Raw genomic sequence first — 24,221 nt, forward strand, 5'->3', positions numbered from 1 at the left:
ATAAATGAGGCACTTAATGGATGCATGTGTCAATCGAATCATGTTTGAGTGAGTCTTAATTGTGGACAGACATGATTCTGACTCAAAAGAGGTGAAGAAACAAGCATTTTCAGTCGATTAAGAGAGCTTGGTGACATACTATAACATGATTAGCACCATCTCTGCTTATTTAAGGAGATTGAAATTAAACACAAGCCACGAAACCCATCAGATCATTTAAGAACTCTCACTCGTGTTTGTACTGCTGGTTTCCCTCTGATAAATGATGTCACTTCCTGCAGGATGTTGTCATGAAGGAAGTGTTATAAAGAATAATAAATATAGTAATAAAATAAAAGTTTGGGATCCTAATGACTTTTAATGTTTTTATGGAAGTTTCTTCTGTACATCAAAGCTGCATTTATTTGATCCAAAATACAGATTTTTTTTTATATATTGTGAAATATTATTATGATGTAAAATAACATTTTTCTTTATTAATATACATTAAAATCTAATTTATTTCTGGGATGCAAAGCTGAATTTTAATCATCATTCTTCTAGTCTTCTTTTTTTTCTTTTTTTTTTCGAACCTGTGATATTTTTTCAACATTCTTTGATGAATAAAACGTTAAAAAGAAGAACATTTATTTAAAATAGAAATCTTTTTTCATTTTTATAGTTTTTTTTTAATAGTTTTTTTACAGAAATTAAAACTTTTATTCAGTAAGGATGTGTTAAATTGCTAAAAAGTGATAACAAATATTTATATTGTTAGAAAATATTTACATTTAGAATAAATGCTGTTCTTCTTAACTTTTTATTCATCAAATAATCCTGAAAAAAGTATCAGTTTCCCCACAAAATATTTGGCTGTTTCCAACATTGATAATTCTAATAATAAATCATCATATTAGAATGATTTCTGAAGATCACGTGACACTTTATACTGGAGTAATGATGACGATAAATTCAGCTGTGCATCACAGAAATAAATTATATTTTAAAGGATATTGAAATAGAAACCATTATTTTATTTTGTAATAACATTTTGCAATATTACCGTTTTTTCTGTATTTTTGATCAAATAAATGCAGCCTTCATGAGCAGAAGAAACTTTTTTAAAAACATCACAAGTCTCACTGATCCCAAACTTTTGAACGGTCGTGTAATGATAAACAAAAAAAAACACATTATATTCTGTGATTAACTGATGACTGCAGGGATTTCACAGAAATTGAAATCTAGAAATAAATAAAACTAAAAGAGCACATTATAAAAATCTGTGATTCTTATAGAACCCAATTTAAACAAGCAAATAATAAACAAAAAGCAAATATACAAAATTAATGATTTTGAAAAATGATTTTGTTTATAAAAGCACCAAATACTGATTCTTTTTCAAATTCATGTTTATTTTTACTCCAGTTATTTTGCAAATAATGTTTTTGTAAATGATAATCATTATCAAAGCCTTCAGATTGTTCTTGTTAAAAAGCATCAGCGATTATGCAGCAGCATATGAAATACTCATTAAACAATTAATATTTAATATGCAAAAAATTGTAAAAGCCCAGTTCTGTGTATGAAGTGGATAAATAAATGTCAGCAATTCAGTCTTTTTCTAAATTCATGTTTCTTTGCTTATTGTGAGAGATTCATCAGTGCACGTTTGCGTAAATAAATCAATGAAATGTTCTATTCGTTCCGAGTTGAAAAGCAGTTCACTTGCGAATGCAGTAAAATGTGTTGTTCCTGCTGAGCTCAGGCTCTGTGAAACTGAAAGGGAACTGGTGTGCTTTCAGATGCCTTTAACAGAAATACAGCACAAACACTTCCTGAACTGAGGTTTCACGCCCTGAAATTAGACTTCAGACACAGCAACGAGCACAAATCATTTTGATTTGAAGTACATGGAACATAAAAACACAATACATTATATGCATTTTCTAAAAAAGTGATGCTCTTCGTCAGTATGTTGGTCTTGGTTTCCAGAACAAATATCTAGAAACTCTTAAAACAAGATGCATTTACTGGAGAAGCAAAATTACGAGATATTTCTTTTGGGGGGGGGGGGGGGGGTTGTGGTTAAGTCAGTCTTGTAGCAATAGCAATTTTTATGCCAAAAATCATTAGGATATTAAGTAAAGATCATGTTCCATGAAGATATTTTGTACATTTCCTACCGTAAATAAATCAAAACTTAATTTTTGATTAGTGATATGCATTGCTAAGAACTTCATTTTAACAACTTTATAGATGATTTTCTGAATATTTAGATTTTTTTGCTCCCTCAAAATACAGATTTTCAAATATTGTCCTCCTAACAAACCACACATCACTGGAGAGATGATTTTTTTTCAGCGTTCAGGTGATGCATACATCTCAATTTTAAAAAAAGAATTACCCTTATGACTGGTTTTGTGCTCCAGGGTCACATATGTGTGCCAAAAATAATCTGGTGTTACCCTTGAATTAGGTTCATTTTCTGTTCGCGCTCTCTTAATTTTGATCATTTTGTCATTAGTCTAGATTTAATATCTTGCCATTTTGCATCTTGATTTAAGAATGTTTAGATATTTGTGCTGGAATACGAGACATTTAAATGTTAAAGCTTGAATGCAATATGACGCAACGGTTTAAGATGTAACTTTCGATACGCTGTTGTTTGTGCAATATGCTCGGTTCTCAGTGATAATGATGCACGCGGAGCTTCAGGTGACGGTTCGCACTCGAGCGATGAAGAGCGCGGCGGCGGCGTCTTCAAACTCCTGCGCGTCCATCGTGGGTCCGTCGTGTCTCTGCGCGCGCGGCTGGACCTCGGCCATGGCCTGAGCCACTTTAGCGGGAGAGATCTTGGCGCTGGCCTCCAGATATCGTGCCACGTCAACGCCGTCCGCCGTCTCCAGAGCCTCGCGGAGGGTGGAGAGCACCGCGTGGCACAGCGTCCTCTCTGCGGGCCGGTCCGGAGCGCTGGCCACCGCCGCGTACAGACACTGAGACTTCCGGATGTAGTCTGCGAACACGGCGCAGGTCAGGACGCCCTGCCGGAAGAGCTCGAAGGGCACTGACTCGTAGTCGTGGCTCTGGACGAGTCGCAGGAGCGGAGCGGCGGTGGAGCCCGAGAGCCCGCCTTCACTGCACAGACACCGGAGCATCTCTGAATACAGACGCCCGCGAACACCGCCGGCACTGAGACGACGCGGGACGCCCTGCGTCAGCAGCTCATACGCCACACGCACGTTGTTGTTAAACGCTGACCTGCAGGGCAGAATAAAACTACATGAGCTTAAACTGAATCTGCACTAAATAACACAAAAACAAGGAAGGTGCTGGTTATGTGTGCAAGATGTATTATTATTATTATTATTATTAATTATAATACATATACACAAAACACCAAGGGATATAAAACAGCCTTCTTGACAGCAACTAATCTGGCATCAGAAGTGGACATTCAACAGAGACGGCCTTGCTCTCATTTGTTGAAGCTCTAAGACTGGCAAGAGCGGAATCCAAATCTTCAGTACTTATCCTGTTTGATCTGTCCGCTGCTTTTGACACGGTTAACCACCAGATCCTCCTATCAACCCTACTGTCAAAAGGCATCTCAGGAACCACACTTCAATGGTTTGAGTCTTACCTATCAGATAGGTCCTTCAAAGTATCTTGGAGAGGTGAGGTGTCCAAGTCACAACATCTATCTACTGGGGTGCCTCAGGGCTCAGTTCTTGGACCACTTCTCTTCTCTGTCTACATGGCATCATTAGGTTCTGTCATTCAGAAACATGGCTTTTCATACCACTGCTATGCTGATGACACTCAACTCTACCTCTCATTCCATCCTGATGATCCGACGGTAGCTATTCGCATCTCAGCTTGTCTAACAGACATTTCTTCCTGGATGATGGACCATCACCTTCAACTCAACCTTGCCAAGACAGAACTGCTTGTGATTCCAGCAAACCCATCGTTTCATCACAATTTCACCATCAAGTTAGGCACATCAACCATAACTCCTTCAAAAACAGCTAGAAGCCTTGGAGTTATGTTTGATGATCAGCTGACTTTCTCAGACCACATTGCTAAAACTGTCCGATCTTGCAGATTTGCTTTATTCAACATCAAGAAGATCAAGCCCTTTCTTTGGGAACATGCTGCACTATCCTTGTTCAAGCTCTTGTTCTGTCCAGGCTGGACTATTGCAATGCTCTCTTGGCAGGTCTTCCAGCCAATTCTATCAAACCTTTACAATTAATCCAGAACGCAGCAGCAAGATTAATTTTTAATGAGCCAAAAAGAATCCACGTCACACCTCTGTTTATCAATTTGCACTGGCTTCCAATAGCTGCTCGCATAAAATTCAAGGCATTGACGTTTACCTACAAAACTACCACTGGCTCTGCACCCATTTACCTTAATGTATTACTTCAGACTTATGTGCCTCTAGAAGCTTGCGTTCTGCAAGTGAATGTCTTGATTGTGCCATCCCATATATCTGTTTTCATATAATTTATTATACAAATAATAAAAGCAAAAAAGACCTCTTACACTAGCTTGATCTTCTATTCTATGTGTTTTCTTTTTATTTATTATCTTAAAGCCCTTGCTATGTGTACTGCGTTTAAGCTAACTAGGACTAGTTATAGCACTTATATCGTTGCTCTTTTGTTATGTCCTCATTTAAAAGCGTCTGCTAAATAGCTAAATGTAAATATATATATATATATATATATATATATATATATATATATAGATAGATAGATAGATAATAGCAACAATAAAATAAATAATTAAATAAAAACAGATAAAAAGTACCTTCCCTCAAATGGTTTAAAACAATAATAAATGCAATATAAATTATGATTAAAAAAAACATAATAAAAAAATCTATTAAAAAAAAGAAACCTGTAATTGTCTATAAAACATGACACTAAAATATCTCTGCTATGGCTTAAAAAGATAATTAATTAAACATTAAATTTAAAAACAATAAAATAAATTAGGCTATATAAATGGCTGAAAAAGGGAAATATAAAACGAAAAAAAGAAAAGAAAAGAGATAATAAAAAAGTCTACCATTACTTAAAAAGATAATGAATGAAATGTAAAAATAGTAATGAAATAATAATATAAAATATAAAATAATTTCTAGAGGCTAAATGTAAAATTAATAGCAATAGTAAAATAAAAAAAATAAATACGAAAATAAAAAAACTGCAAATATATATATCTATATATATATATATATATATAAAACATCGGCGTAAAACACATTTACACCATGGCTTAAAGATGAATTAATTAATGCAATATAAAAACAGTAATTAAAAAAAAATAGGCTAATAATAATAATAGAGCAAAAATAAAAGAACCACCCCATCTTAAAACAATGATAAATTAAATATATAGTATGGTTAAAAAAAGAAAGCGCATGGACAGAAGCGCATGGACCTGTGCGAGTGATGCGCGAGGCTCAGGTGCCAGAGAGCGCGGCTGACGCTCTGACGCTCCGACGCTCCGTCTTCAGCCTCCGACGCCAGATGAGCGAAGTGTTCGGCCAGGAACCCGACGGGATCATCCGGTCTGGACTCGAGCAGCCGGAGCAGGGCTCCCCGGAGCAGCGCGCTCACCCCGGACTGCGACAGCAGCTGCTCGTCGCCCGCAGCTCTGGCAGATTTGGAGTCGGACATGATCTCGACACCGGCGCGATGCTTCTCCGCCATCGCGTTAAACCATACCGACCTTCAGGACAGTATCATTCCAATCACAGTTGCTATGGACTCGTGATGACGCAGCACGCCCAGCGTTTGTGCGCAGACGCAGCCTGGTGACGTCATTTCGCAGCCCAAACATTTCTTTCATATTTTAATTTCCCTGTATCCATACAGAAGTTGAATGTAATTGTTGTTAACTGTTCCTTTCGGTGTTGTGTCTTATTATATTCTACAGGGTTCTTTATTACACCTTGTTGAGCCCAATTTTTGTTAAACTTTTAGAAATTGTTATTAAATTGAATAAGGTTCATGATTTTAAATTCATTAGACATACTTTTTCATTATTAAACAAAATCCCCAAAGTTACAACTGATATGTATGTATCTATCTATCTATCTATCTATCTATCTATTAGTAATTATTTATTTATTGCAAATTGTACCTCATATTTTTGGTAAAGTTAAAGAGATAATATATTCACACATACATATAAATTAGATAGATAGATAGATAGATAGATAGATAGATAGATAGATAGATAGATAGATAGATAGATAGATAGATAGATAGATATTGTTGTTCAAGCATTTTAAAAAAATCATACTTTACTAACAATTTAGTGTATTTAACAACAAAGAACTTAGATAGTTGATAAATCCCTTAAATTCATTTATAATCAGTGTTGGGGGTGATGCATTACAAGTAACAGTGTCTTTGCTGCTGACCTTTAATGATCCAGTTCAACCATACTAATAATTAAAAAATGACTTTAGATAAACTAACAATTGTGCTTCATTGTTTTTGTTTTTTTATTGCTGAAGAGTGTTGAACCTTCTTCTCCTGTGTTCTACTGTACAGACGTGAATTTACTTTTCCTTCAGCCTGAGGTTTATTCATTACACTTTTTGGTGTGAAAGGGCTTTTACATTTGCTATAAATAGAACTTCTTATATTAAAAACAACCAAGCCCTGCTCATATTTAAAAAGTAACGTGAAAGTAACGCAAAAGTAATGTAACACATTACTTTCCATAAAAAGTAACTAAGTAACTTATTTAGTTACTTTTTTAGGGAGTAACGCAATATTGTAAGGCATTACTTTTAAAAGTAACTTTCCCCAACACTGTTTATAATGACCTAACATACAAATGAAAAACCGTCCCAGAATGACTCAAATTGATCCTTTTTTATTAATGAATGTTTTTATGAGTGTTTCCACAACTGTATTAATACATATGCCAAATGCAACAACAATTATCACTGTTCAAGAATGAATGAAGTTTGTTTCTCAGTGCATTTATGTACAAAACCTGGAAAATATTCCACGGCTGGGAATGCATAGATGAATAATTTCATCCGGAGATACAGTACTGGCTAAACGAGAACAAGTAGTTACAGAAACGGAGCGAGGTGTATAATAATGCAACTGAATGTGACTGAAACAGATTGAACACAGCAGTAAACACAGAGCTGATCTCTGAGTGTTTTTATGACACGGTGTGTCGAATCTTCTCATGACCGTTCATGTCAATGCATTTGACAGACTGATATTTGTTGATATGCTCCATCTTCCCGTTCATGAAGATAGGATGGAGCATGTGGTTTTCATCAGAATGCATGAAGCTCCTCTTCATCTTGTGCTCCAGCTGCATGTGATTCTGAGGCGGCAGGCCCAGACACGCTCTGAGGATGCACAAAGAAACACATTTAACACTGCAGCAATGCATCTCATGCAAAACGCATGCACGGGCTTCTGTCTGACCTCATGACGTTCTCGATGCACGCCCGCTGGCGGAAGAAGGCGTTGACCACCGGCGCCCCCTGCGGCACGAGCGGCGCTTTGCACAGGAAGCTGAGCAGCGACAGAACGCTGTGGAAACCCTGGAAAACCGGATCGTCCTGAGTGCGGAATGTGATTCTCTGACACAGCTCTGTCAGGATCACCAGGTCCAGAATAATGGGACTGGCCAGAAGAGAGTCCTGGACACAAGCAGAGCGTCAGGACAGATGCATCAGAGTCTCTCTATTAGTCTGCAGGCACACCGACTGAGTCTAGTGCATTAACAGAACTGATGAGTGTACATGATCATATTCACATGAATACACACACACACACACACACACAATCAACAGTGATGACATCTGTGATATTTGCATAAAAGTATTTTTTTAATAAATGTTTGATGATTTAAATTTATTTGACATGCTTTTGGATTACTGACATTTAATCATTAAAACAGAATAAATAATCATACTAAAAATGAAAAAAAAAAAATGTAATCGCCAATTTTTTTTTATAAATAAATGGAACTGAAAAGATTTGGGGGGAATAAAATGGGTTTCATAGGGCCCTAAATTTAAATGGTTGTTAAATTGTATAAGATTCAGAATTTCAATTCATCAGACTTGCTTTTTCATTATTAACATTTCATTTAAACATTAAGACAGAATCCAGAAAAAAAAATGGAGGAAAAAACAATCCAGAAAAGTAAAATAAAAAAGGAATTTAAAAATACAAAAAAAAAAAACATATATATATATATATATAAATTCATCCAGAAAAAAAAAAAATACATACAAGATTTTTTGAAAAAGTAAAACAGAATTTAGGGCAAAGATGACCGTAAAAATGTCATTTTTATTAAACCTTTGATCAATTGTATAAGATTCATAATATCAATTAATTAGACTTGCTTTTTCATTAATAACATTTAATTAAACCATTATGACAGAATCCAGAAAAAAATCAAATTGGAGAAAAAGAAAAAACTGAATCTAGGAAAAAAAAAGGAATTCAGAAATATATATATATAAAATCATCCAGCAATATGTTTGTAAAAATGATTAAAAAAAATTGGGAAAAAACCTGAATTTGGGACAAAATTTAATAGATTTCATAGTGCCCTAAAAATGTCATTTTTGTTAAACTTTTAATAAATCGTTGTTAAATTGTACATGCTTAATGAGATCAATTAACTAGACAATGTTTTTTGATTTTTTTTTGTAATTCAACCATTAAGACAGAATCCAGAAAAAATTAATTGGAGAGAAAAAAACTGAATCCTGAAAAGTATAAAAAATATATATATATTATACTTTTCAGGATTCAGTTTTTTTTTCCGAACAATTAACTTTGGATAAACTGTTGTTAAGTTGTATATGCTGCATGAGTTTAATTAACTAGAGAATGTTTTTTGATTACTAACATATAATTGAACCATTCACAAAACAGGATATCCTGCATGTGTTTACTGCTCTCACCTCACAGGTGTTGTGTAGAGCGACCGTGTTTGTTCCTCCCATCATGATCTCAGACGTGTACTCATCCATCGCACGCTTGCAGTCGCCCACATAGGGCACATATTTAATAACCACCTGTTCAGACAGACCACAAACCAAATCAGTGTTTTTTCACTCCGTCAGACATTATTCATGCATCGCAGCAATCTTCTGTTTCAGAAATCAGACTGGGATTGGTAGGATTTAAAATACAGTAAAAATCTGAAATATTATTACAATGTAAAACAGCTGTTTTCCATCTGAATATATGTTAAAGTGTAATTTATTTCTGTGATGCTCCGCTGTATTTTCAGCATCATTCCTCCAGTCTTCAGTGTCACATGATCTTCAGAAATCAGAATAATATGATGATTCACTGCTCAAGAAACATTTCTGATTATTAGCAATGTTGAAAACAGTTCATATTTTTGTGCAAACTGTGATGCATTTTATTTTTCAGGATTCACAGATGAACAGAAAGTTCAAAAGTTCAGAAATCTTTTGTAACATTATAAATGTCATTACTGTCACTTTTGATCAATTTAATGCATCCTTGCTGAGTAAAAAAAAAAATAAGTGTAATCTTACTGACCCCAAATCTTTTGAGCAGTAGTTTATGTTAAATAATATGTCAGACTCACGCAGTGGTCAGGTTTCTCTCCGGGTCGGTACAGTACAGGGTTCGACTGCACCATGTCATCCACCACGTTACTCTTGGAGATTTCTTTAGAGCGAAACTGCTGCGGCGCCGACAGATTCAGACCGTCGTTGTTGCCCAGATGATTATAACTCACTATAGAAGTTGGCTAAACAAGGACAATGTTTTTTTATATACATTATGCAATGTAAATTAAAAAATTTGGAAAAATTAAATATATAAAACAATATAATAACACAAAATAATATATAATTTATATATTATAAAATATATAATATTTAATATATAATAAAATAATAATAAATATGTAATATTATTTAGATTAAAAAATGCAATATAGAATATTTAATATAATATGAAATATATCATATAAAATAAATAACACAATAATAATATATAATTTATATATAATAAAAATAGAATATTTGATATAATAAATATTTAATAATATTTATTATATTTATAATAATAATAATTTTTAATAATATGAAATAGAATATTTCCCATAATATTAAATATTTAACATAATATAAATAATACAATAATAATATAGTATTTATATAGAATATAAAATATATAGAATTTATATATTTTATAGAATATATATATATATATATATATATATATATATATATATATATAGAATTTATATATTATAAAGATAGAATATTTTATATAATAAAATAATATAAGAAATATTTAATATTATGAATTTATTTATAATATGCAATATACAATATTTCACATAATATGAAAAAATAAAACAATAATAATATATAATTTATATATTATAAAACATAGATTATTTTTCCAGTATATACATATGGCACTTTTCGGAAATACAAAGAATGTAACAGATTTTGGGAATAAAATAAAATGGATTTTATAGGGCCCTTAAAGCATAATTTTTATTAAACTTTTAATGAAGTTGTTCAATTAAAATAAAAGTTTCATGATTTCAATTAACTACACATGCATTTTGAGTACTAACATTTAATTTAGTTATTAAAACAGAATCCAAAATAATTGATTCTGTTAATGCGTTAACTAAAGTCTCCTTATTGGGAAATGTTATCTAAATTATATTAGTGTTTTATTGCTTCAAATGAAATAATGCATGTGTTAATGCTTCAGATCTCACCTTGATGCCAGCGCTGATCAGGAAGTCCACCAGCACAGACTTGAGTTTGGTCTGTCCGGATTTGAAGTCGTCTCCTCCGATGAAGACGCCGCGCTGCACGGCCAGATCCACGGCTCCGGGGACAAACGTATTCTGTGGCGAGCCGTTAATGTAGGCACAGCCCTCCAGAACACTGGCCACCGCAAACATGGTGGAGGGAGACACTTCCCCTCCCGTCTGAGACACACACCCCACCGAACACATCAGTACAAGCCTCTCTGAGCGACACGGATTCATCACACAGCAGCTGCGTCCGCAGACTCACCTGGATGCTGTTGAGCAGGTTCTCGGCCGTGTCGTTGACCCCAGGAAGCACGTCACAGAATCGCTCGGTGTTCGCCGTCCACAGAACGATGACTTTATCCACACCGCTCTTCTTTCGGAAATCACGGATATCTCTACGGATCTGATCCACCTATATGGTACATTATACATTTATTCACACACATACTATTTATATATATATATATATATATATATATATATATATATATATATGAGCATTATTTATTAATCTCTGCTAGCATTAATTAATAAAAAAAAAAAATTTGCATTGTAAGTTTATGTCAGCTTATGTCCTTTAAATAATATGAATATACATTTTTTATTTTAATAATGCATTAGTAAATGTTGAACTAATTTATTAATCTGAGTTAACCATAAGATTAATACATTTTTAGTCATAGTATATATAGTTACAGAATGTATATATAATATTTCACATATATTTCCCCAAAAGTAGGACCTTTATAAATTTGTTTTCAATAAATTATCAATGAAATTGGTTGCATATGGATCAGAAACTGATGCAAAAAACACTTCAATTTGTATCAAATTTGTAATTATGTCCTGTAATTATTTACTATTATTTATTGTAACATGTAATAGTTGACTCTAAAGAACATAGGGAAAACATTTCTAATAAGGTTAGATTTGTTAACATTTGTTAAAGGTCCTATGACATGAAAATTTCACTTTCTGAGGTTTTTTAACATTAATATGAGTTCCCCTAGCATGTATGTGGTCCCCAAATTTCTAAAAATTTTAATCGGTGTAAATCGAGATTTTGCTATCTTTCTCTGCCTTTGAGAAAACGGAAGCTCAAACGGCTGATCTGGAATCTCCTCTTTGTGACGTTATAAGGAGAAATGTTACCTCCCCTTTCTCTGCTTTGCCCGCCCAAATATTTACATATAATTCAGTCGCAATGTCAGCACAGGCGTTACAAACAGACTTTTATGATATGGCTTCGACAGCACCGGCACAAACAGTGAGTAACAGTGTTCATTAATGCCTGATCTGTGATCAGTGATTTCTGATGTGTAGCTAATTATTCAAGTTCACACAGACTTTCTTTCTAAATCGTTTAATACTGTTTATGCATCAGTGAATCAAGCCAGTGACTAAACGATCAACTTCACGTTGTTTCTCTTAGTAGCATGAAACAAATCTGTTATTTAAATTGTGATTTAACTACAGAGAGCGATCAAAGAACGCTCCCTTTTTTTCGGAGCTGTCACACATCGCGAGTATATATTATCTGCACACTTGCCCAAACTGCCGTTACAATGAATGACGCTGTTATGCTGCACAACAAAGCTCTTACTGTATTTATGTGTTTGCTGTTAGTTGTGGTGAAAGCATTTTGTGAGAGAAAACGTGTTGTAATAATGATGAGATCACTGCATTCACGCGATAAACAGACTCTGTCTACTCAGCTCATCACTGCAGCCTTTCATGTGATGGGAAAAGATCTAAAAAATAATTATATAATCAACAAATCCACGATTCGTTAATCTCGACAGCTGTAGTATATATATATATATATATATATATATATATATATATATATATATATTTGAGAGGGGTCCACATGTAATACGCATTTCAAATGCAAAGATGTCAGCCAATCACAACAGTTGTCGTTTACTCGGCGTCTCACAGCAGACACGCCCCTTCAAACAGAGCATTCAAGCCAGAGGGCTATTATCGGGATATAAAAATGCTTTTTATTTCTAAATTTTAAATGTACAAATCATACTAACAATATAAGTACACCTAAGGAAACATTAAAAAGCATTTAAAGAAAAGGAAATAATCCATGTTATGGGACCTTTAACAGGAACTAAGAATAAAAATAATTCTAAAGCATTTATTATTTATTAACAAAAATTAATTTCAACATTTTGGTAATTTAGTTACATGCAAAGTATTTTCAAATGCTGCATGTATGCAACTGCCCAAAAAAGAGGAAAATTCAATGCAACTTTAAAAATCAGACTCAAATAAAAAATAAAAGTTGAAAATAAATAAATAAATAAATAAAGTTGCATTGTATCCATCAATGCACAAAACTAAAATGTATTTTAACATTTTAATAATTTATTTATACATGCAAAACATTTTTAAATGCTGTATGCATTTATGCAACTGTCCAAAAAATAAGAAAATTCAATGCAAATTTACAATTCACACTCAAATAAAATCAAATCAAATAAAAGTTGCATTGCATCCATCAATGCACAAAACTAAAATTAATTTTAACATTTTAATAATTTATTCATAAATGCAAAATATTTTAAAATGCTTTATGCATTTATGCAACTGTCCAAAAAATAAGAAAATTCAATGCAACTTTACAATTCACATTAAAATAAAATAATATAAAATAAAATAATCCATCAATGCACTAAACTAAAAATAATTTGTAGTAATTTAGTTCAGTAATGTTAACAGTTGAAACCTTATTAACCAGTGTAAACAATATATTTAATGCGCAATGCAGCTGTGAATAGTACTTCACCTGTTCTGCTTTGCTTCCTCCGATGAGGTTGTCCGCCCGTTGCTTCTGGTTAGCAGCAATGAAATCTGGGATGTAGATGGAGGGTCTGGGTTTGAGCTGGCTCATGTGTGGGCGGAGCTTCTCCTGCAGACTCCAGTCCAGAACCTGAGCGCGCTCCATGGCTCTGCCGAGGTCCAGAGACGAGATATCCCAGCCTGCACAGATATTACAGCTTCAGTCATTACTGCACAACGACAAACAGAACGTCAGATCCATGAGAGATGATGCTTTTACCATCAAACACGATGTCGTTGGGATGCACCATCGGGAGCAGATCTCTGAAGGGAGTATATACCTCTCCATCCGGACCGGATCCCAGACACACAGTAGACGACTCCAGCAATGAGCCGTAGTAATTCGCTTTCTGAAAGGAGGACATTACAAGCTGATTCCCAGCTGACAGGAATTTTCTGGAAAGGTTGTCTGGACGTTATGAATAAACGGAAAATAAGCACATTAGAGTTAAACGGTTGAGTTTTACTAATTTCGAATCCATTCAGCCAATCTCCGTGTCTGGAGGTAGCACTTTTAGCTTAGCTTAGCTTAGCTTAGCATAGATCATTGAATCTGATTAGACCGTTAGTATCTCGCTCAAAACTGACCAAATAGTTTCAATATTTTTCTCCTATGCTATACTCTCCTAGCCATATCGGCCTAAAAAATCGCAACTTTTCATTTTCTGTCAGTCTTAGTATACGCGATAAAACTACGGAAGAGTTAAGTTCTAAATAGGAAAAATATCGAAACTCTTTGGACATTTTTTAAGCAAGATGCTAAAAGTCTAATCAGATTCAATGATCTATGCTAAGCTAAGCTAAAAGTGCTAACGCCAGACCCGGAGATCGGCTTAATGGATTCGAAAACGATAAAACTCAAACGTTTAACTCTAAAGGAAGTTGGAAAATTAGTCTATTTACAAAAAAGTGGAGTGTTCCTTTGACAGAATGTTTATGCAAAACATGATTTATACATAGTTCATGTTGGGTTTTTTTACATTTTAGTCGGACGTTCATCTGTTTTTTAAATGTTGCTACTCGTTTCTGAGCATTCAGGGAACATTGAAAAGTAACGTTCCACAAATGATTGCAAAATAATAAGATGCAACGTTCCTGTAACCAACACGTTTTTAAGACATAAAAAAATAAACATTTTAAAATAACAGAACCATTCAGAAATAATGGTTTCAGAACTTAATGCAAACATTAGCAAAAAATCATTAAACATATTTTTAGTTACTTCAATTACTTATAATGCAAATCCCAAAAGAATGGATGGGCTTAAATCTAAAAAATTTAAATTATAATGTTAAATATATTTTTCATATAATCATGCATAATAAATAAGCATATAAGCTTTTTAGTTGTTTTTTTTGCGTTAAAAAAGTAAATAATACATTTATTAATATATAATATTAAATTAATATTATATTATAATAATTTATAAATTTATCATATATATTATATTTTTTATAAAAATAAAAAATATGTATTATTATATTATATTACATGTATTAAGTGTTTTATTATTAAAATGTTTTATAGCTAGTAGCAATTTATACATTTTAATGTTTCATTTTAGATTTGAACATTTTTGGTACTGTTTTTAGTCACTTCTTGATGTTTAATGTAATGAGTCTGAACTTTTTTGTGCATTTAAAATATTTTCATATCTATTTGTATTATTTAGGTAGTGTTGTCAAAAGTACCGATGTTGTTACTGAAATCTGAGAAATGTGACAATACCAGCATTACCCACAAGCAGTTTGAGCGCTGTTGAGCAGATTCTTATACATTGTTTCATATATGATTATTGTAGCCAATCACAGTCCAGTCTGTTTAGCTCATGAACACAACGGCCAATTCTTAAACAGTGTTTCAGAATCTGCTCAATAGCGCTCAAAATGCTAGTGGAAAACGCTGGTATTGTCACATTTGTAAAATGTAATTTTGATTACACTAATTATATGTTTAATTGATTCCATTATATAACATTGTATGCATTGTTTTATTGTGTAGTGTTTTGTTATGAATATATATGAATGGTGTTATTTATAAATGAAAAGCGAAACGAATTGCTGACAAACGGCGCTTTCACACCGAGCGCTAACTGATCTTAAAATATAATTAGATGTGAAATTAGTGTAACCCCTGTGGTTCTCAGCCCTTGTTCTAGTTGCGAGCAGGATTCGAACACGGGTCGCCGGCATGGGAGGCTGACGCGCTAAAAAGGATGCTAAAAGCCACAGCCTTTAATGAACGTCTTAAGATCAGCGCAGTGAGATTTTTCAAAATGTATGTCATTATTAATGCTTTTGCTACAATCATTGTGTGCTTGTAAAAACTTTTTTTTAAAACAGGTAGACATTCACGCTTTGTATGCTTTCTAAAGGATTGAACTGAAAAGTAAACACCTGTTTATTATTTGTCATTACATGGACACATTTTGATAAATTGTAAGACTCTGTACCTTCATGCCGGTCTTGGTTCTCCAGGTCAGACCCAGTTTATTGGCCAGGACTGCAGCTGTGACCGTGGTCCCGTTATTTCCACCCCATCCCACCAGCATCACACCCAGCCTGGGCACTTTCCTCTCGGTGCGGAAGGTGAACTCGGTGCTGGAGGGCGTCACCTTATTAACATAATACATGCAAAGTACTTTAAAATGTTAACGTAGCACAACCAATTAAATAAATTGCAATGCAACTTTATTATTCAGACCCTGAGATATAAAGTTGCACTGCATTCAGCAATGCACAAAGCTGAAATGCATGCATTTGAAGGGTTCAGAGACTCACAGTGAACGCGTCTCCATCTCTGCGCACGGATGCAGTGCGGTAACAGTAACGCGACTCGATGTGTTTCTCCGTGTATTTCACATCTGCGCTGTTGATACGAACTTTCTCAGGCATGATGATGATGAACCTGCGTGCAACACATTAATACAAGACATTTTAACTCACATATAGGCCTAGTCGTCTGTGCAATCTGCAGCAGTGACAGCCTATTGGAGTGAAGTTGCATTTAATATAGGCAATCATATAATAATATAGGCTATTAAAACTCTTCACAAATAGACGTACCTTTAATGATATTCTTCGAGCAGAAGGAAAATGTATTGAGCAAGGTTGCAGTTGTAAGATTGAATGTTAAAAGACGTAATAAAAGTAATCTCTGGTAGGCTACTGGTTTAGAGTCGTTACAGGTTGTCCGTCACCTTCCGCGTCTCCGGTTCGTCTCCCGGTCGTCGCGCGCCGCTCTTGCTTTATCCTTCAGAGGCGGAGTTACCGAAAGCCTCTGTATTTTTCCACTCTTGGATAAAAATGCGAGGATGGATGCTTCTGGAGTCTGCGACACAAAAACCGAACGATTCCGAGCATGCAACGAACTGGATTGTAAGATGCGCACGTATGAAATATTGCATTTGACGCAGTTAGAATTGCAGCTGCTTACTTCAGTGAATTTAACCCCGTCGCATGCATATAATAGCCTGTCATATCATATATATTAATATATTTTATATGCAATCTTATTTGGCATAGTAGATATTAATAATGAGAGATAAGAATACTCTCTCTAAAGTGCATTTGCATTTATCATTGCATTTAAATGCATTTATCTAAATTACTACGTTTTAATGTCTTTTACTATCTTTTTTGTATAGGAAAGAAGAAATAGCCTACTAGTAGCCTGGATATTAATAATGAGAGGTAGCCTATAATAATTCCAGCAAAGCTGGTGAAAACATTCATGCATTTCTCAGCAGCACTTGTAACTCTATCAGCAGTGCAGAAATTCACTGCATTATTTGTAATGTCTTCAACACATGATATCCGGTGATTCAGGGATCGTGTGAAGGATGAGGTTTGCACAAACACATTTCAAAACAGATAAGAAAAAAGTCTGCCCACTCGGAGGTTTTTAAACAATTCTTTTGAAACAGTGGAAAAGTACAGAGTTAGTGAAGGACAATCAGACTCAGCAGGGCATCAGAATGTTCTAGAAACTCACTCAAGTTTCCCAGACACAGGGTGGAAAAATACTGAAAGTGTTGAGCAGATTAACGTCCTTCCGCGTTCTCTCAAGACTGTGTGTTGCTGCGTTTGTGCATGTAATTAAAGATCACATCTACATGTTAACAGTACTGTTTTATTAAAGATGCATGCGTTTAGTTTTTGAACTCTTTCCGCGCCACTGACGGAATTTTCCGCCTTTGCGTGTTTTCACTGTTGCGGCGCGAGGCGCTATTACGCACCTTCAGAAAAAACACCGAATGCACGCGTGGATCAAAACGTGCTGATGACTAAGCATGACAAACGCGATTAACAGCATTAAACTGGATTATAAATCCAACCTGCCCCTAACATTACCGAATATAACATCTAGCCAGGAAGTGGTTCAAGTTTTTGTGATTTGATTATCGATCCTGAATCCGATCTTTTACAAAACTCCCTTTCCCTTTCTTCTTCATAAAACTTACCTACATTCAAGTGTTAATAATAATAATAATAATAATAATAATAATAAAAGAATGCATGAAGGTAAAATAAAGCTCATGTTCAGATTTTGGAAATTTTGTGAAAATGATCAAAAATACTGGCCATTAAAAAAATGCTGGCGTGGAAAGAGTTAAGAGCTCAGACATAGCCTATACTGCAAAACATTCACTTTTTTCCATAGTGACATACAACAGTTTTTTTTCTTTAAAAGACTGGTAATGGAAATATTATAAGGGATATGGAAGTTGTTCTGATTATTTATTTTTAATATTTTTTTATGCTTTTAAAATTAGCAGCTGATGTTGAAAATAGTCCAGAATTCATAACACTTCCTCCAGTGAAAACTTGCATCTGCTGTTGTCTCTCACATTTTTGTTTAGAGCTGTTTAAACGCTGCTTGATCTGTGCAGATTTCTCTCCTGATTCAGACCAGAACACTTTTTCACTGGAGGAAGTGGATTATGGATATTTTAGTTTAAAACATCTTAATGCTGGATGTGTTTCATCTTTTGTCTTCTCCAGATGTTAACTGATGGACTGGAGTGCTGTGGATTATTATGATGTTTTTATCAGACTCTCATTCTGACGGCACCCATTCACTGCAGAGCATCCATTGATGAAACACTGATGCAGTGTTACATTTCTACAAATACAGACCAATCTCGGAGGATATCGGTTCGTGGTGTTTGTTTCTCTATTCACTTCAGCAGCTGCAGCAGGTTTAGGGTATATGAGGGATTGAAGAAAAAATAAATCTTCCTCAAAAACTGTACACCTGTTTAGAACAGTAATGACATACTATTTCATAAATACTGCCAATAGACTTAAGAGACATTAAGACAGAGAGGTCAGGACAAACAATAAATGAGTTCCATTCAATCTGAATATATGAGTGTTTAATGAGGAACTAAATAAACATGAGAACATGGAATTACTGAAAGAACATTAATTTAAACAGCACTATAAATGACATACAAGAAGTCAAACTCATCAATAAAAAGAAGACTTAAACGGATTATTCATATTGTTTCTGAACCCTTGGATAACAACTTTAGTCAAACTTGGTGACTTTTTAATCCCTGTTTCACAACTGCAATCTGAAACCGCTTTAAACAGAGTCAAACAGACAACCAATCACAAACTGGACAGCACTTACCTCATTAAATATTCATGAGCTGTGTAAAGTCACAGAAACGATGTGCGTCTGATGGAAACCACTAAAATGGTGCAACTGTGTTCACTAGAGAAAAGAAGAGACGCTACAGAAGAATCAAATAGACAAGTAGGTATTAAAACAAGATCATCACATCATGCTATTAGCCTAATAGGGAAGTCGTGGCCTGGTGGTTAGAGAGTCGGACTCCCAATCGAAGGGTTGTGGGTTTGAGTCCCGGGCCGGCAGGAATTGTAGGTGGGGGGAGTGCATGTACAGTGCTCTCTCCACCTTCAATACCATGACTTAGGTGCCCTTGAGCAAGGCATCGAACCCCCAACTGCTCCCCGGGCGCCGCAGCATAAATGGCTGCCCACTGCTCCGGGTGTGTGTTCACAGTGTGTGTGTGTGTTCACTGCTCTGTGTGTGTGCACTTTGGATGGGTTAAATGCAGAGCACAAATTCTGAGTATGGGTCACCATACTTGGCTGAATGTCACTTCACTAATAAATATAAAAATATGCATATTAACTCAGGGTTTACAAATCAAATCCTGAAGAACGGGTTAATTCAGAGCAGAAACATGGAACAAGGATTGCGTGAACACATTTGGTCAACAATTTCAAAAGTGAAAATCCCATGACAATGACAAAAAACATTAAATTTAAACAATTTCACACAACAGATTTCAGCATCAGGCCCATTTCACATGTAAGCAAATAAATATTTCCTTAAAAACAGCCACAAATGCTAAAATGGCAAGTGCGATCAGAAGTGATGTTTTAGTGCACTGTAAATTGAGATTATTGGAGTGTGTTTTACACGAAAATACCTCGAAATTACATGTTTAATTTAATTAAATAATTAAATAATAAATAGTTAAATAATTTAATTTTTAATTAACTGCGAAATTGACTTGCAATTTCGGAGCGAAAATTGTTTCTACACTATTTTTTCCCCCAGAGACACTACTACAGTTTTTATTAATATTTTACATAAATTTTTATTTTTTTAGATTTGGAAAGACCTATTATCCAATCAGATTCGAGAACCAAAAAGAACTGTTGTGTGTGTGTGTATAAATACACGGCTGTTCAGAAGTCTGGGATTTGTAATGTGTTTTAAAGAATTATTTTCTGCTCACAAAGCCCGCATTTCTTTGATCTGAAATACAGTAATTTTTTAAAAATATTATTACAATTTAAAACAGCTGTTTTCTATGTGAATATCTATTAAACTGTAATTTATTTCTGTGATCAAAGTTAAATTTTCAGCATCATTACTCCAGTCTTCAGTGTCACAGAAATCATTCTTAAAATTTTCAGTATTCTTTAATGAATAAAATGTAACAAATATCAGCATTTATTCAAAATAGAAATCTTTTGTAACAATATACAATACCGATTAAAAAGTTTGGGATTTTTTTTTTTTTATAAAATTAAATAATGCTTTTATTCAGTAAAGGATGTGTTAAATTGATAAAAAGTGCTAATAAAGATTTATATTGTAAGAAAAGTTTTATACTTTAAATAAATGCTGTTCTTATTAAATCTATACATCAAATAATCCTGAAAAAAGTATCACAGGTTCCAAAAAATAAAAATAAAAAATACTAAGCAGCAAAAGACGGTTTCAACGGCCACAACATAAACAAACGTTACTGCGCATGCGCGCTTTTTTGGACCTAACTTAACTTCCGGTAGACTTCCAAATAGAATCAATAACAACAGCCAAGTCCCTCTAGAGTAGATATTTTTTGATAACAAACAAAATATGTTTGCCGCGTGGATCAGGCGGACTTAATGAAAATGCAAATTCATTCTTTGGCAGCAGGAGATGTTTTATAGCATAGACATAAAGCGCGAGAAACAGAGGTTTCCCCAGTAACAGCTGTAAACAAAGCAGAGCTGGTACGCTCACACGCTGCTTTATCAGGCATATAACACGCAAGTCTTCCTTCAGAAATACAGCGATATAAAAACACCTGTGCCTCGTTTTGATATTTAAACATGTAAATGTAAGGAATTATTATTATTAAACGTGCAGTACGTAACGTTACTCATGTTTATTCAGCGAAGCCTTTTTGAAAATCGATCAGTTTTAAAATTGTGGCGAGTCTCCAAAAATAAATAAATGTATGGGAAACACATCCCGCAGCACAACCACCTGACCCCAACTTCAGTGTACTCATCACCTTGACTTTAACTGCGTTTGTAGAAGGCACTGCAGCCAGACCGATATACACAACACAGACCGGAAGTTAACTTAGGTCCAGGCGCGTGCGCCCAATGAAACCGTCATGTGACACTGAAGACTGGAGGAATGATGCTGAAAATACAGCTGTGCATCACAGAAATAAATCACATTTAAAGTATTTTAAAATAGAAAACACTTATTTTTAATTGTAATAATATTTTAAAATTTTTACTGTATTTGTGATCAAATACATGCAGCCTTAGTAAGCAGAAGAGACTTCTTTAAACACATTACAAATCTCACTGATCCCAAACTTCAAAGCTGTTGTGAATGACTCTACAAAGTAACATTCACCTTTGTTTACTTCTGTGTGTTGCTCGGCAACCACTTTGTAACAACCACAACTGATTCTGAGGAGCTACATTGTTTGGTGGAACAATACTGTTGTTATTAATATCATTACACTTTATTTGCTCGGTTTTATTTTGTGAAACCTTACTACGTATATGAAATAACCATTTTATAAAATCAATAAGCCCCGTGAAGCCGTGGTTTACAGTAAATTTATAATGGCTATCACAACGCCCCTCAGCGGTTAGAAATTCACTGTTTCTTGCTTTATTAAGGAATGTATCATACAGGCCATAATGCATAAATGCAAAATACATTTACAGGTCAGTTACAACATGAAGAAATCTCACTTTGAGACATGAGAAGAGCGTTCAGAGCGGCTCTCTTCGTCTCTGTTCGCTGTGCAGACGCATGTGTCGGAGACAGTTGTCCTGTCTGGAAAAGGTTTTCCCGCACAGCTGACAGCGGAAGGGTTTCTCGCCCGTGTGAATTCGTCTGTGTGTGATCAGACGCGTCCGTTGCGTGAAGCCCGTGCCGCACTCCTCGCAGCGGAACGGTTTGGGATGCGGATGGCTTTCCTGGTACGGATGCTGCGAGAGTGTTTTAGCCAGACACAAGCTCGACTGAGGATTCAGTCCGTACTCGATGTCTCCAGAAGCGCCGAAGCTCTCGTTCTCGTGAGAGAGCGAGAACAGACCGGAGGAAGACTGAGCGACCGTGGGATCCTCTGTCATCACGTACGGATCTGGAAAAGTCTGGGATTGCTGCTCCGACTCAATCAGACGGATCTCCGGATCGTCAAGCGCTTTTGAACTCCACGGATGAGCGTTTCCATCGTCACGGTGGTGTTGGCTCTCCTCCACCTGCTCGATCTTCATCTCAAACTCCAGGCCGCTGAGCTCCTCTTCCTCCGGCTCTGCGGAGCACGTGACGGGATCTTCTCGCTTCAGCGCCAGCGTGTGGGAATAATGAGGCTTCTCCTCCGAGGGAAACACCTTCTCCTGACTGAGATCGACCGAATGAGCCGATACTCCTGAAGAGGAAGAAAAGAGGATTTACTCACTGCAGCAATAAATCTAATAGCTCCAGCTCTGAAATCAATATTTGTCAGCATCAGCTGAAGTGTATTTTAAGACGAGTCGAGATGCATCAAATCGTTAGGGTAATGAACTGTATTACTTTTGATTATCTTCATTATTAACACTCAATTGTTTTTGGAACACTGGTGACTTTTAATATATCTACCTAAAAAAGAAAAAACGTGTTTGTGTGTGTGTAGACTCGATAGATCAAAATTTAATTCCATTTAAATTAAAAATTAGAAAATTAAATTTATGCATTTAGCAGACGCTTTTATCCAAAGCGACTTACAGTGCATTCAGGCTAACAATTTGTACCTATCAATTTAGATTTTTTAAGATCAACAGATATAGACTGACAGAAGCAAAAGTATTTCTATTTATTTCTATGTACATTATATATTAAAAATTTTACAATCAACTGTAATTAAAAAAAAATACATGTTTATACACATGTAACAAAATCTATAAATATATGCAGAATATTTACAGGGATTAAATATAAATTTGTGAACATGTATTTTAAATTGTACATATTTTGCGTATATATATATATATATATATACACACACACACACACACACACACACACACAAATATATATATATATATATATTTATTGTATTAGATGTAAACGTATTGTTTTTCTTTTCTTTTTCCAATTAATTTTACTATCAATCAAAATTGATTCTTTTATCAAATTTAAATATATATAATAGAATGAAATATATATATATATATATATATGTGTGTGTGTGTGTGTGTGTGTGTGTATGTGTGGTGTAACGGTACGTGTATTCGCACCGGACCGTTTCGGTACAGGGCTTTCGGTACAGTGCAGGTGTGTAATATAATGCAATATTTTGTGTGCGGAACATAGGTACATTTTAGTGTTTCCAAACGAACATATTAAGTGGCGGAAGTCCCGCGTTCAGCGCAAATCCCGCCCTGCAGCTGATTCTAAGGCCGGTGACACACTGCTGCGTGGCGTTTCTGCTGCGTGTCAGTTGCGTGACGGCTGTTTCGCGTTTTCTGTGTCTTTACACACCAGAATCGTGTCTGACGCGGCGCTGGCGCGCTGCTGCTACTGTAGGTGACATAGAGGGAGACCGCCGACAGACCAGGATCTTGTCTTCACGACACTAATATCTATACTTCATGTTGAGCATAAATATAAAGCCTACTGATAAAGAACACCGTCAACAGTATTGACGGCAAATAGACTATGTTTGACAGGTGCAATATGCCAGTGTGTCACCGGCCTAAGGTTTTCAAAAGGCATCACGAGAGTGT

General features: G+C 35.0%; 3 protein-coding genes across 3 annotated transcripts in view; all 3 read right to left on the reverse strand.

Moving 5' to 3' along the window:
• Window positions 1-2,485: 2,485 nt before the first annotated feature.
• On the reverse strand, window positions 2,486-5,862 carry tpgs1 (tubulin polyglutamylase complex subunit 1). The gene is made up of 2 exons (XM_059562720.1): window positions 5,434-5,862; window positions 2,486-3,240 (listed from the first exon to the last, which is right to left on the reverse strand). The coding sequence occupies exons 1-2, from the start codon at window positions 5,703-5,705 to the stop codon at window positions 2,694-2,696; spliced, it is 819 nt and encodes a 272-aa protein (XP_059418703.1). The 5' UTR covers window positions 5,706-5,862; the 3' UTR covers window positions 2,486-2,693.
• A 1,004-nt stretch (window positions 5,863-6,866) lies between these two features.
• On the reverse strand, window positions 6,867-16,897 carry LOC132154414 (inositol-3-phosphate synthase 1-A-like). The gene is made up of 11 exons (XM_059562958.1): window positions 16,732-16,897; window positions 16,449-16,570; window positions 16,121-16,282; window positions 13,889-14,018; window positions 13,616-13,809; window positions 11,078-11,227; window positions 10,774-10,989; window positions 9,616-9,780; window positions 8,957-9,070; window positions 7,458-7,675; window positions 6,867-7,378 (listed from the first exon to the last, which is right to left on the reverse strand). The coding sequence occupies exons 2-11, from the start codon at window positions 16,560-16,562 to the stop codon at window positions 7,183-7,185; spliced, it is 1,659 nt and encodes a 552-aa protein (XP_059418941.1). The 5' UTR covers window positions 16,563-16,570; window positions 16,732-16,897; the 3' UTR covers window positions 6,867-7,182.
• A 5,196-nt stretch (window positions 16,898-22,093) lies between these two features.
• si:dkeyp-68b7.7 (zinc finger and SCAN domain-containing protein 12) overlaps window positions 22,094-24,221 on the reverse strand; it is a 5,806-nt gene continuing 3,678 nt past the window's right edge. Inside the window, exon 2 of the mRNA XM_059562721.1 lies at window positions 22,094-22,882. Within this exon, the coding sequence (XP_059418704.1) occupies window positions 22,221-22,882 (662 nt within the window). The 3' untranslated portion in view covers window positions 22,094-22,220. The remainder of the gene's footprint in view (window positions 22,883-24,221) is intronic.

Source organism: Carassius carassius, chromosome 12 (genome assembly GCF_963082965.1).
Source record: "Carassius carassius chromosome 12, fCarCar2.1, whole genome shotgun sequence".
In the NCBI taxonomy this organism is placed as follows: Eukaryota; Metazoa; Chordata; class Actinopteri; order Cypriniformes; family Cyprinidae; genus Carassius; species Carassius carassius.

Bases quoted from the DNA above. Each gene is read 5' to 3' on its own strand.
- tpgs1 (XM_059562720.1), bottom strand. From the start codon at position 5,705: ATGGCGGAGAAGCATCGCGCCGGTGTCGAGATCATGTCCGACTCCAAA. The intron at 3,241-5,433 runs GTCCATGCGCTT...TCTGCCCTGCAG, and splicing joins CTCGCGCATCACTCGCACAG to GTCAGCGTTTAACAACAACG.
- LOC132154414 (XM_059562958.1), bottom strand. From the start codon at position 16,562: ATGCCTGAGAAAGTTCGTATCAACAGCGCAGATGTGAAATACACGGAG. The intron at 11,228-13,615 runs GTGAAGTACTAT...TGTACCATATAG, and splicing joins GAGGAAGCAAAGCAGAACAG to GTGGATCAGATCCGTAGAGA. The intron at 10,990-11,077 runs GTGAGTCTGCGG...TGTGTGTCTCAG, and splicing joins ACCTGCTCAACAGCATCCAG to ACGGGAGGGGAAGTGTCTCC.